General features: G+C 39.5%; 1 protein-coding gene across 1 annotated transcript in view; it reads left to right on the top strand.

Moving 5' to 3' along the window:
• Positions 1–7,895: 7,895 nt before the first annotated feature.
• The window catches only part of abcf3 (ATP-binding cassette, sub-family F (GCN20), member 3), a 37,253-nt gene continuing 31,751 nt past the window's right edge, over positions 7,896–13,397 (top strand). The window contains exons 1-3 of the mRNA XM_056743421.1: positions 7,896–8,047; positions 9,150–9,291; positions 12,722–12,798. Coding sequence (XP_056599399.1) covers positions 7,948–8,047; positions 9,150–9,291; positions 12,722–12,798 — 319 coding nt within the window. The 5' untranslated portion in view covers positions 7,896–7,947. The remainder of the gene's footprint in view (positions 8,048–9,149; positions 9,292–12,721; positions 12,799–13,397) is intronic.

Below are 13,397 nucleotides of genomic sequence, written 5' to 3' on the forward strand. Positions count from 1 at the left end.
ATTGTTCCTGTAAATGCTAGAAATAATGAAAAGACGTATAGCGCATTAGGATGAGTGTCAAAGCGCGGGTAACCCACCCACTAGCTGAATTATATTGATTGTTTTTTCAACCGAGTCAAACCTGTCTGTTATCGGGTGTGTTTCACTTATTCACAGACTGCACACGCAGACCGATCGACGTATGACATTTACGTGTCGCAAGGGTTTTTCAAAAGCAACTTCCAAACTCTGTTGCGGTACTTTGATTTACTGTAAGTAAAGAAAGTAAAGAAACTGATTTTGTTCACAAAGTGCTTTAAGGTAAAGGATCTAGTAAAATCTACTATCAGATATCATTCACTGAAAGTCACAGGACAAAAGATTAGCACAAATATCTGGAATTTATCTGCTAGCTAAAGAGTGACTTGTGTTGATGCCGGATTGCAGTTATACTCGCAGGCAGGTGGTTCAAGTAATAAAAACAACATTCTGATTTATTACGGGTGGGTCACAGGAGAATGAGATTAATCAATATTGATGATAATATCCAAATGACGTGAAGACATGTGTATGGTAAGGTGTTGCTAAAATCCAATGTTTGATGGACTGCTGTTTAGCAAACTTTTCTCTCTTTCTTCTGTGTATCTAACTCCATTGTTACTCTTGCTTGTATTTTAATTATTTTTACACAGCAGTATTGTGAACTTTATTTAAATACAATTTATGAGTAAGTATTTGTAATTTGTAACTAAATACTTTTTAATATATTGTATTTGTGTTTTGGCCACATCTGGGCGTGCTCACGTGGGAAAGTGACGACATGTGCATATCCTCTATAACTAGATGCCTCATTTAAGCGCTCCAGACACGTAAACGTGTCCGCCATCTTGGAATGGTCCACTGACTTCCCTCAGTTTGCTAGAATGCCACAACACTGCACAGCCATGGCTGTGAAAACCACTGGAATTAAAATTCCCAAAAAACTGGAAACCCTTTAGTTGTTGTCATGTGCTGTTTCCGCCAATAAAATGTTTTAGTTTACACAAGTAATAAGGTAAATATGAGTTTTCATAATCATAAACGTGTTCATAAAATCAATTAAATGAAATTATCAAATGTTTTGACAATCACAATATACTTGTAATCCAAAGTTTATGTGTTTCGTTTTAATGACATTCCTACATCCCAAAAACAACTACAACAAATAGAATTGAGTGTGATAGTTTTAATGTGTGCGTGCACATAATCAAACATTGACAATAGCTGATTGTATAAGGGCCCTGTAAAGGCTTGGGCTGACCCTGCATATAGCTATAGTTGTTACAAACGCACATTCTGTCGACTGGGCTAGTTACACAAGGTGGTGCCGATGAGCTTTTGTGATGCCAGAGTCTGCAGACTAATTTCCGGGCGGTCATAGAACACTATTGAGTATACAAAGTGCTCAGCAATGTAAAAAGCATCTGTCATATCTCATATAGCTTATATGTTACATTCTACTTTGAAATTTAAAAAACATCCATATTTGCGGCCCAAAATCCTCAGGTGGGAGGAAGTAATGCCACAAACTGCAAGTGGGAGGAGCTTAGGCAGCAAGTGGGCTGGATTTTCATGCGGTGATCAAGGATGGCAAGTTCAAGTTCAAGTTCAAGTTTATTATTTGTCACATACACAATCATACAGGGTATAATCAGCAGTGAAATGGAGGTCAGGACAGGTCCGCTCAATGGACAGTGCAAATAAAGGATAACGAGCATATATTTAAATATAGGTAGGAATAAGATTAAAATAATAATAATAATACTAAGTAAAAACAATAAAATAAGGAGTAAAATGTGCAGTAAACTAGAATGTGCAAAACAGTCCACTGTGGATTTAATAAATATCAATATAAACAGGGATGTGCAAGAGTAATGTGCAAACAGGTTGTACTGGGTATGTACACATAGCAGCAATGCGAAAGATGGATAATGATGGGTGTTACAGTTAATTAAATGAGTCCTGATGATGTTATGAGACTGAGTTTAGGAGCCTGATGGCCTGAGGATAGAAGCTCCTCCTCAGTCTCTCAGTTTTTGCCATCACGCTTCAAAAGCGCTTGCCCGATGGCAATTTGATGAAGAGACGGTTACCGGGGTGTTTGAGTCCTTGATTATTTTTACAGCTCTGCTTCTGCAGCGTTTGAGGTAGATGTCCTGCAGAGAGGGGAGGGCAGACCCAGAAATGCGCTCAGCTAGGCGCACGACTCTCTGCAGAGCTTTGCAGTCCTGATTTGTGGCATTACTGTACCACACTGAGATGTACTGAGTCAATACACTTTCTATGGCCCCTGAATAGAAGGTTTTCAGGATTGCTGGAGAGACCCTGAATGATACAGTCTTTGCCTGGCTTTCTTAACCTGTGTTGAAATGTGTGCAGTCCAAGTCAGGTCCTCGGGGATGTTTACACCGAGGTACTTGAAGCTGCTCACCCTCTCCACAGGGGTCCCGCTGATCATAAGAGGAGTGTAGGGCCGCTGCTGTCTCTTGCGGAAGTCTACAATCAGCTCTTTAGTTTTGCTCACGTTCAGAGAGAGACAGTTGTCCTGGCACCATGATGTTAGTCTCTCTACCTCACCCAAGTATGCAGTCTCATCGTTGTTGGAAATGAGGCCCAGAACCACAGTATCATCAGCAAATTTGACGATAGAAGTGGAGCTGTGAGAGGACACACAGTCATGTGTGTACAGAGAATAGAGCAGGGGACTCAGAACGCAGCCCTACGGGGCTCCTACATTCAGGGTGATGGAGTTGGAGGTGAACTGGCCCATTTTCACCACTTGTGGTCTGCCGGTGAGGAAGTCTTGGATCCAGTCACAGAGTGTAGTGTTTAGGCCGAGGTCTGAGAGTTTGACAGCTAGCTTGGAGGGGACTATAGTGTTGAAAGCTGAGCTATAGTCAATGAATAGCAGTCTGACATAGTTGACATTTTTGCTGTCAATATGTGTGAGGGAGGAGTGCAGTACCTGAGAGATGGCATCATCAGTAGACCTATTTGGGCGATAGGCAAACTGAAGAGGGTCCAAGGTAGCAGGGATGGAGGAGCATATGTGTTTCTTTAAAAGTCTCTCAAAAACCTTCATGACTGTTGATGTGAGGGCAACTGGACGGTAGTCATTCAGGCAAGAGGGTTTACTGTTCTTAGGCACAGGGATGATGACAGATTTCTTAAATGAGGTGGGAATCACAGAGGTAGCAAGGGACTCATTAAAGATGGAAGTAAACAAACCAGCAAGCTGATCGGCGCACGATCTCAGAACACGACCGGTAATCCCATCAGGTCCCGCGGCTTTCCTGCTGTTTACTCTCCTTAATTCTCTCCGAACCTCTCCGCAGGAGGTAGAGACAGTAATAAAAACAATAAAAAATGACATTTTCATCGTAGTTTAAAGATTTGTTTTAACACAAATGCATCAAATGAATATACAATAAAATTAAAAACCAAACATGACCAAAGCACGTTTTAATTAATTCAATTTTATTTTATTTATATAGCGCTTTTCACATTTTTTCACGTTGCAATACAGCTTTACATACAGGACATCATAATAAAAATGTAGGAAAATGAATAGGGGGAAAATGAAAGAGAATATACGGTATTAAGATACATGGCATTAATCAATGTTTCTCTATGCAATGTATACTGATGTCAGTGGAAAGTCAGAGACTATAAATGATTCAATCGAAGTATATTTAATGTAGGTATTATATCATTTTAAATATTGTTATCTGGACTGGGAGCCTAAAATGTTAATATACGTGAACAATTTGCAATAATACCAAAACGTGCGGAGAGAATATATTTGTTAAAATATGTTAACGTCCATGCGTGATGTGAAACGCAAATTGTTTATATTTATGGATTAAACTAAATCGGCAGTCTCCCAGTGAGTAACGGTGGCAAGGAACCAAAAGTCCACAATAGATTATACCGGAGCTTTGACTGACTACCTCTGGTGTCCTCAGACGGGACATGAAATGCAAAAACTGATATCAGCTTAGAGGCCGCTCACAGACAGTGTAAGTATGTGACACATTATGATGGATGTGTGTGAGTTTGGTTCTGACAAGCTAACTATATTGCAGCATAGACTGCTAACGGTGATACAGTGTCATCAGTGAGTTATATTAAAGAGATGAGTGTAGTTTTAAACTGATTGAGTATGTCTGGATCCTGAACCTGGGTGGGGAGGCTATTCCAAAGTTTAGGAGCCAAGTATGAAAAGGATCGATACCTTTAGAACATTTTGGATATTCTGGGTACTATTAACAGACCAGAGTTCTGCGACCCCCCCATCTGCATCTTGCTCCGACCTTCATTTTTACCTAACTTGCCTACTCTACCATGCCAAAAGCTCAATGGAGCCATCTTGTGCACCCCTTGGGGGATCCATGGTCGGGTCTGTCGACCGGGGGTCGACATGCATACGTCTCTTCTGCATTCATGTTGCATGCATTTATAAGCATTACATCCGTCTGAGCGGCCAAAGCGTCCGTTTTGGCCCCAAACATTAGCGGCCCAACGGGAAAATTGGCGGAACCCCAGATGGCTAGTTCGCCCCTGCTTGTGAGGTGTGTGATGGTGAATCATAACTGCGAACACCTTATCAATGTTGAAGTACCGCAGTCCTACCACCTTCATTTATTGAGCATAGGTGTAGCCAAAACATCTGGGGCCGTTTCAGAAAGGAGGTTTAATGAAAACTATATCTACCCTGAAACGAGGGAAACTCTGGGTTTTCAGTTTCAGAATGTGAGCTTTGTCAAACCCGAGAAAGCACGGTAACTCAAGCCCATTTCTAAAGAGTCAGTAACCATAGTAACTTACTCTGTGAACTTAACCTGGTCAGGAGCAGCTCCTTTCCATCTCCTCCCCTTTTTAAAGAGCAAGTGGTGAAACTCACTCATTCATCAATAAAGTCATTCGTGACACATCTAGGCATTGGTACCGAGAACCGGTATTTTTTTGGACCGGTGCGTTATTGGAACGATACCAGAGTATCGATAAGCTTCTGGACAAATGATACTGTTATTGATACTTGTTTTGTTTTTATCTCCTTACACTTCTGCATTAATGCGAATTATAAGCTGCTGTTTGTCTGTCCCTAAATGATGTCATCGTGGCTGACGTTTGATTGATGTACGCTGGGTATCTTTTCGCATGTGCAGTGTGTGTTTGTGTGCTGACAGACGATGGGTCATCTTCATGGTGGAAAGGTTGAAACGTTTGGAAGTTTGGACTCACATAACTAAACTAAGCGACACCAGTGTCAAATGTAATATATGCAGTAGTGTAATAGGAAACAAAAGGAGGCGACACCAGTAATGTTATAAAACACTTACAAATAGGACACGCTATCAACGTTAAACAATGAGCTATATTTAATATGTCTCCCGGTTCCTGCTCTAACGTTAGCTGCAATTCCTCCTCAGCCTCAAGCAAGGTAACATTCATTCTTTACTCAGCAATAGGAGTCTTTGGGGACCACATCTGTTTTAAATGTAAATCTAAGTATGATCAACCCCACAGGAAACGCTAGGCTAAAAGGGTTTCACCGTCAGAGAGGAGAAATAAGACTGAGACACAATCTCAGACACCCATCAGAAGCACTCCATTCACAATAGCGATGCGTTGGAAGATGACTCCTGAGAAAACAGCAGAATGTCATGGGGTGGTCACTGAATTTATAGTGAAGGTCTACTGCCCTTTACTACGGTGAAGTCAATCTGGTTCAGGTACAGGCAGTAGAAGTGAGCCCAGGCTGTGTGATGTTTTAAGGTTTGCAGACAGCGCCAGCATCTAAGGAATTTCACACATTTTCACAGAGTATTTTCTATTTAAAATATAAAAAACACAATATAGAGCTTGTTCATCAACGTCACGCCCAGCATCTTTTAAACAGTTTTATTTGTTATTTCTTTATCACCCAAAGGAATCTCAAGATGGGTGACAGCGCCACCAACTGCATAGAAGTGGAAACACAGATGGCAGTAAAATCTTTGAGTTAACTCATTTTGTGTAAGTTTTGCTTATTATTGTTAATTTTTTTCTTCAGGGAAATGACCACAGCCCACATTAAAAGTTGGGTTTAAGGCACAGTGGCCCTAATAACAAAAGTTTGTCTTTTTGCTAGGAACATCCCTAGAATTCGTAATTTTGTTGAATAAGTGGTCAATTTGTACAGTCCTTCTGACTTTTAAAGTCATTTCAGACTTTCTAAAAGGCTTGTGGAGGTATGTACCCTACATGGTGTTAGAAGGAAGCAACACATCATGTTAAGTTGCTGTACAGTGTAATATAATGTAACTATATGTCTGCATGTAGAATTTGTTTTGATGGATTGGCTTATTTATTTCATGGAATAATGTTGTTGAATAAAAAAATACATCAACATAAAATATAATAAAGTAAAAATGACAAAAAATAGGATTTAAACAAGTAATAATTTAAACATAACAAATCAAATAAAGCACATGCTACTTCTTTAAAACATCCCTTTATAGTATACGATTAGGTGTTTTCATTATCACATATAAATAAATAAAAATAAACTACTATAAATTGTGAACTTCAAAACCATTCTTAGCCAATGAGTATTAAGCTGTGTCGTCAGCAAGTCGTTTCTCATCATGCTTTTGATCAGCCGACTGAAGAATCCGATACAGCCGCATGGCGGTCGCGAGAGTTTTTTGACACACGTCAGCATGACATCAGAGCAAGGCGGACGTAGCTCGGACACATTTTTTACCGGCATGCATCTCGCGCTGATCGCCGGTGAACGGTCCCGCGCAGAATTTGGCCATCTCGATCGAGCCTAACGCCTCTCTGCTCTGATGCTGCCATACGTCAACGGCGCCGCCATTTTAGAAAGGGCAAAAGCTCAGTAAACTCAAAGAGGTGAATGAAAGATCGGAGCTTTTTTACAATAAAGTAAATCACGTTTACATTTCTTAACACATTGCAATGGTTTACGATATAGAGTAAAAAATGCATCAAGTCCCCAGGTACTTAATATCTAGTTATACTTTAAAATTGTTGTCATAAGGAATTGCGAAATATACATGAATTAAGCATGTTATTCAGGATAATCCACTAGATGGCACCACATTTGATATGTTGGGGATATATGCAAGTCACGCAACAGAATAAAATAACCACACGAAGTATTGGTCGAGAATAAAACATATCAGGTTGAGAATAGTTTTATTTCATTCATCGATCAAAATGATTTCATTTACATATTTTCCAAAAGATTTCAACTTGAAACTGCTTTTACTGTCAACATTTGAAACAATTTCAATAATAAAAGATGTTCTTTTAAAAATTCGGTAAAACAATTACAGTAGTAAAACATTTATGTGAGACAGTAAAACAAATAACTTTGTCGTGCATTATAAATAGTATGAAATATGGTAAAAAGACCCTAGATTAATATATAACCGGGTTTTCCCGAGATTTTAAAGTGAACGAGCTGAGTTCTATTCCTGTGCATTTCATCTACCTTCAATCACATCACATGTATACACATGCGATGTGTACACAATTATAAAGCCTCAATAAATGCTTGACCAGCTTGTGTTTTAACAGTACCGTATGACAATAAATATTTCTTAGAAGCCCTAACGTTTGTGTTCTCCACGTATAAATAATAAAACTTTGGAATTAGCTGATAAATGAAACCGTCATTGTGTTTATATGCAGAAAACAGCAGGTCCACCATTCACCTGTATGTTTTTATAGTCAGTTTTTGCCCCGGTCAGTATGGCGGTGGCGTTAACATGCGATCCAGCACAATATGGCGCGTCTAGGTTCTTTAGTTCTATGCAGTGGACGACCTACGTAGCACGGCCTCTGGAAACACAGGATAATGCGGCAACTAGTTATTTATGTCTATGATTTGCACGTGTTGGCGCCGGTGCGTCAGTGCGCATGCGCTTTGTTTCCGGATTGTGTGTCATGGCGGCGTATGTGGACATACTGAAGAGCGAGTTTCCGCAGATCGACTGCGAAGTCTTCGATTATATCACCGGTACGGTACAGTTACACCTCACATGTGCTAACACTCAATACTCGACATGATGTGCAGTGTTCATGTAAAGTCGTGCGCGTGTGACAGACATATTTCACATGAACACTGCTGATGTGTGAAGCATGCTAACACGAATACAGTTGAATGAGTTTCTCACATTACTTTTAATTAACACCAGCGAGAACAACCATTTCAGATCATACAAGTACAAATATTGCTTTTGTTCATACATGTGACATGAAGATACAAAACGATAAATTCTGTCGTCTCGTGTTTCCAATCCAGCAGATAATTTACTGCGACCTCAGTGAAAGCATATGATGATGTGTAACACCACACATTCTGTTACAATATACAGCAGGTCGCGTGACTGATGAGATCTGTGAGAGATATGACAGTAAACTTATAGATTATTCATGTGATATTTCCCTTAGAATAAATGAACATCCTCTTTTTAAAACTGGAGTAAACGTGCTTTTACAAGCTGCATTCTTGATGAATAGAGTAAACCCCAGAAATGTATGCACTTTTATTTCAAGTTGTCTTTAAGATTATGAAATTGTCTTTTAGGCTGTCTATCGATTCTGATGTTCCGATTCGGTTCCGATTGACAAGCTCTCGATTGGAGTCAATGGTTATAGATTAAATACAAATCCTATAGATTCTTTAAAAATAAGATCAGTAAATATATTAACGTTACAATGGTGAATTAAATAATGAAATGAAGAGCCACAAACCTGTATATTAAACTTTAAACACACTTATTGAAACAGGACAGGTCATTATAAACTCAATACGCTGTAAAGAGCGGCTGCTTTTATGTCATTGTGACGTTGAATTCCACGACACGCCCGAATCCGCCATGTTAATTAAGCAATGAATGAATGACGTGCTGTGTGTTGTAAAAAGAAAAGTGACATCTAGTGGATAGTAGTAGCAATAACCCTCACTTTAATGAATGTTTAGTGCTTGCCAAAACCCGAAAAATCTATTCACAACTTTTGAGAATCGATATTGAATTTACCGCATGTTTTTTGCGCAGCCCTAAATGTGTCCTCATAGATACATAACTGTTCTACAAATGTTGTGTGTTCTTCTGCAGGTGTGTTAGACTGTGGCGGCTCTGATTTTGAGGATGCCGAGGAAGTATTTGATGCCATCGGTGGCGTTCTTCAAGAGGTCGGTGATAAAAATGAAGATGACATACGGGAGATATGCTTCCAGATGTTCAGCACACTTCATCTGTAAGTAACAATGGTCCAACATGGTGTTTCCCACAGGGTTTTGTGAGACTGTGTCCTGCATATTTGTCATCGGCTACGTGCATCCAGACCAGTGTTGCCACATGCCTTTCCTGTAGCTCAGTGGTAAGAGCATTGTGTTAACAACGCAAGGTTGTGGGTTGGATCCCAGGGGATTGCAGATACCTATTAGGGATGCTCCGATCCGATATTTGTATCGGAAATCGGCGTCGATACTGAATAAAATTCTAGATCGGGTATCGGTGAAAAAATTGCACCGATACCCGATCTAGCTTACATAAAATTTCTGCTAGGCGATGTAAAAGTTCCTGGAGACACCGGCGCTTAAACTCTCTCGTGGCTGTGCTTTGCGAAGCGTGTGACATCATACGCTAGCAACGTGCTCTTTACGTAGTGTGCGTGAACAAGCGAACATAGCTTACATTGAGCAGCGAACAGCATGGAGCGACAAAAAATATCTGCCATTTAGATTTACTTTAGAACAGCTTCGCCAACAAGTTACACCGCTGTTTGCAATACATGAGAAGTAAATGTTCCGAGGGGTTGTGATAAAGCTGTTCATTATAATACTACTAATTTAAGCACGCCGAGTTCAATAAGCTGAAGAAACTAAAACGAGACGGTACGAAGCAGCTAACTTTGGAGGAGACAACGAAAATAATTCAGAAATTTCCATCTAGTAGTGTGAAAGCAGCGAAAATCATTGAAAGCATTTTGAATTTCATGGTAATGGATTTGCAACCGCTGTCCGTCGTTGCGAACAATGTCTTCAGACTCCTTATAAACCACCTGGAGCCGCGGTACGACATTGTGAAGCGTAACTGAGACCTGAACTGTACCAAAAAGTCTGCAAACATGTATACGAAAAAAATAAAGATGTCAATGCGCTGAGTTTTGTGGATAATTTGACTTTGAATTTCTATTTGCACCGACTAAACTATTATATCTTTTTCCGTTTATTTTTACATGTGCAGCACAAGCTAGGGAAGCTAGTGTTTTGTTTATCTTTCGGTGTTGGATGTTAAATTTGATTTCCACTAAACTTTAGCTTAGTTTAGTGGACTTTGCTTTAATGACTAAAGCATTAAAAAGAGCTGATTCCTGTTTGAATATCTAAAGCAGTGAAGCTATTGCTTTTTTGCTCAATTTCAGCTGCTTTATTGTTTATTGTGCATTGATTTTTTAAATTGTATTTGCACATAACAGTTATTAAGAGATTTTGTTTCCATTTATTAATACTTGTCTATCAAGCTAGTGAAGTTGTTGTTTTATTCAGCTGCTTAATTTGCACTTTAATTTTGAATTTCAAGTTTAAGATAGTGAACATTTTGTTTTATTTTGCTGGTTTAATAAATAATTCACAAAATTTGTGAATCATTTGTTTGTTATTTTGTTTTACGGGGTCAGGAAATTAATGTTAAGTCGAGCTTGATGTCTTGCACAGCAATGCACACAGTTTATTAAGTAATTGTGCACTTTAAAAATGTTACCTTAGTATCGGATCGGTACTCGGTATCGGCCAATACTGAATCTCAGGTATCGGAATCGGTATCGGAAGCAAAAAAGGTGGATCGGAGCATCCCTAATACCTATGTATAAATGTATAGGATAATGTATTGGAAGTCTGCCAAATGCGTAAATGTCAATGATGTCATCAAGTCCTTTTCACACAGAGATCCTGAAAAATACACGGAAAACGATTTTCTCTTGGAATCAGTTTTGTTTATTCTCACTGCCAGTGATTTTCTGGAATCTGTGCGTGCGTCAGGGATGTCGTCTCGTCACCTTTTGTGCGAAATTTGCTATTTTGGATCCAAAATGGGTCATTATTGTGATTCGTGTAGATCTGATGTGTTTTTGAAAATGGGGGTGAGGGGGTCTGTGAGTCTTTGGACAGGGTCGCATGAAATTATGAGGATCATGTCCAGGTGTTGTGATAACGATGTTAAATCATTAGCCAGTTTGCGGGTAATGTTTTGAATGCTGCGCAGATTGGTCGCACACACTCAACTCATGAATCAATATTAGATGTAGTCGCAGCAACTCGACTGCACATTTCTGTCTTACTTCAACACAACAGTCACTAAGCAACAGGTAAAGGCGCTCTGGTTTGTTTTCCTTGAAAGGAATGGAGCAGACCCAAAAAACATAATATGGGTTAAGTGCGTTAACACACTGTGACGACCGCTATCAGCGCATTTACAGAGAAGCCCTGATGTGTTTAAGCAATGGTACTGGACAACTAGTTGTCTGTCACGTCACCCATCACTCGCCGTAACGTTAAATGTGCTAATAAAAGCACGGAGCTGATGTCAAACTGCTTCGTAATGTTTTGCACAGCCGATCTATCTACAGATGTGCTACAGTATAATGTGATAGTCTACAAGCGTTCATATACACCGTAATGCAAGTCCAGATTTCTTGTACAACATACTGTGATGTTACTCATGCGAGGGTTTGTATTTGGTTTTTACTACAACATTGCTGATAGTATCACACCTAACGTTGTTGTTGCAATGCAACGTCTTGTGTACAAATCTAATTGAAATCTGTCACTATGGTTACAGGCATGCTGTGCAAATAGTGTAACGTTGCGAGTTTGACAGTTCATTTGACTAGAGCTGTGACTATAAGCTGTTGTGTGAAGAGAGCACCCTGATGTAAATGTGAAGAGTTTATATGCAAAAACAGAACTCATGACATGTTGATAGGAGTCATCCTTTAGTGCTTAAGCACTGCCTCCGGCGGTCAGGAGGAATGAAACAGAATGCTAGTCACGCATGTAACTGTGGTTCTGTGAATTCCAGAATTCGCCCACATCTCACGGAGATTCCGTGACGTAATATACTACAATGTAGAATTGATGCATTTTTTAGTCGTTAAAATAGGGCTGATCACTGTGAAAGATATTTCCATCCGTGTTTTATTAGGTCGCTAATTTCTACGTGAAATTCAGTAGAAATCTCAATAAAGCTACAAAATGCAGTGGATTCTTCTTTTCTGTCGTTCTTCTTTCGTGACAGGAGTCACAGCTGCAGATTTCAGAATCCGGCCCCTTTTTTTTAAATCTTAGAAGTCTTGCTTATGAAGATACTCGACAAATGTGTTTTATGGCTTAGTTTTTATTTTTTGATGTTTATTCAAGCACGTGAGAACTTGATACTGGTGTGCTGTCACACAGAGACTCACCGCAGAAGAAGCTCACTGTAAAAGGAAGCCGCGCTGCACAGCTAGAAGCCCTTTATCAAAGTAGTTTAAAAATCCTTTAAAAGTATCGATGTGTCTTTTAACAAATTCCGTGGAAACTAATACAAGTGAGATTGTGACATTTTTCTGAATTGGCTATAGGTTAAACCATATCTGGATTAATGTCGATTATTAATGGCTGGTCATTATGTTTTTTTCTTCATAGGACGAAATGTAACTCTGGTCGGCAGCAGGTGTTGTTGGAGGCTCCAGTACAGCTATCCCAGGTGTCTGCAGATGCAGGTGAGATGACTTGAAATACATAGATAGACAGATTTGAAATACACTATTAATCTAGGAATAGATGGTACTAAACGTTCTGGCCGCTTTTATTTAGTAATTGCCCATTTGTGCTTCTCTGTGGTGGAGGAGAAAGAAGCAGAGAGGGAAATGTCTGGGAGATCGCAACAGACTGTAGCTATAGCTTCTATTATTTGAATGATTTGAGTCGTTTTTTAGAGTCCTTGATGTGTTAACTCTGGAGAGGGCAGCACTATTGTATGTCATAATGTGGCCGTTTAAAATCCACTTGACCAAATGAGCAATGAAAAACAATGTCTCTTTATAGCCAGAGACGATACTCGCTGAGTGTAACGTTATTAGATTCAAGCACTGGAAGCGGTCTATGTTATGCGTCGTTCATACACAATAACTCTTTTTTTTTTTACTTTAGGATGGATGCAATATGTATATGATTTAAACACATAAACACATATTTAAACACATAACATAAACACATCATTTTAGATCCCCGCGACACCAGGATCATCCGGGAAACTCATGAGTGAAGCGGGTGCATTAAGCACATCATTATGGGTTCAATGCGCATGACTTTAAATAAG

This window comes from Triplophysa dalaica, chromosome 3 (genome assembly GCF_015846415.1).
Source record: "Triplophysa dalaica isolate WHDGS20190420 chromosome 3, ASM1584641v1, whole genome shotgun sequence".
In the NCBI taxonomy this organism is placed as follows: Eukaryota; Metazoa; Chordata; class Actinopteri; order Cypriniformes; family Nemacheilidae; genus Triplophysa; species Triplophysa dalaica.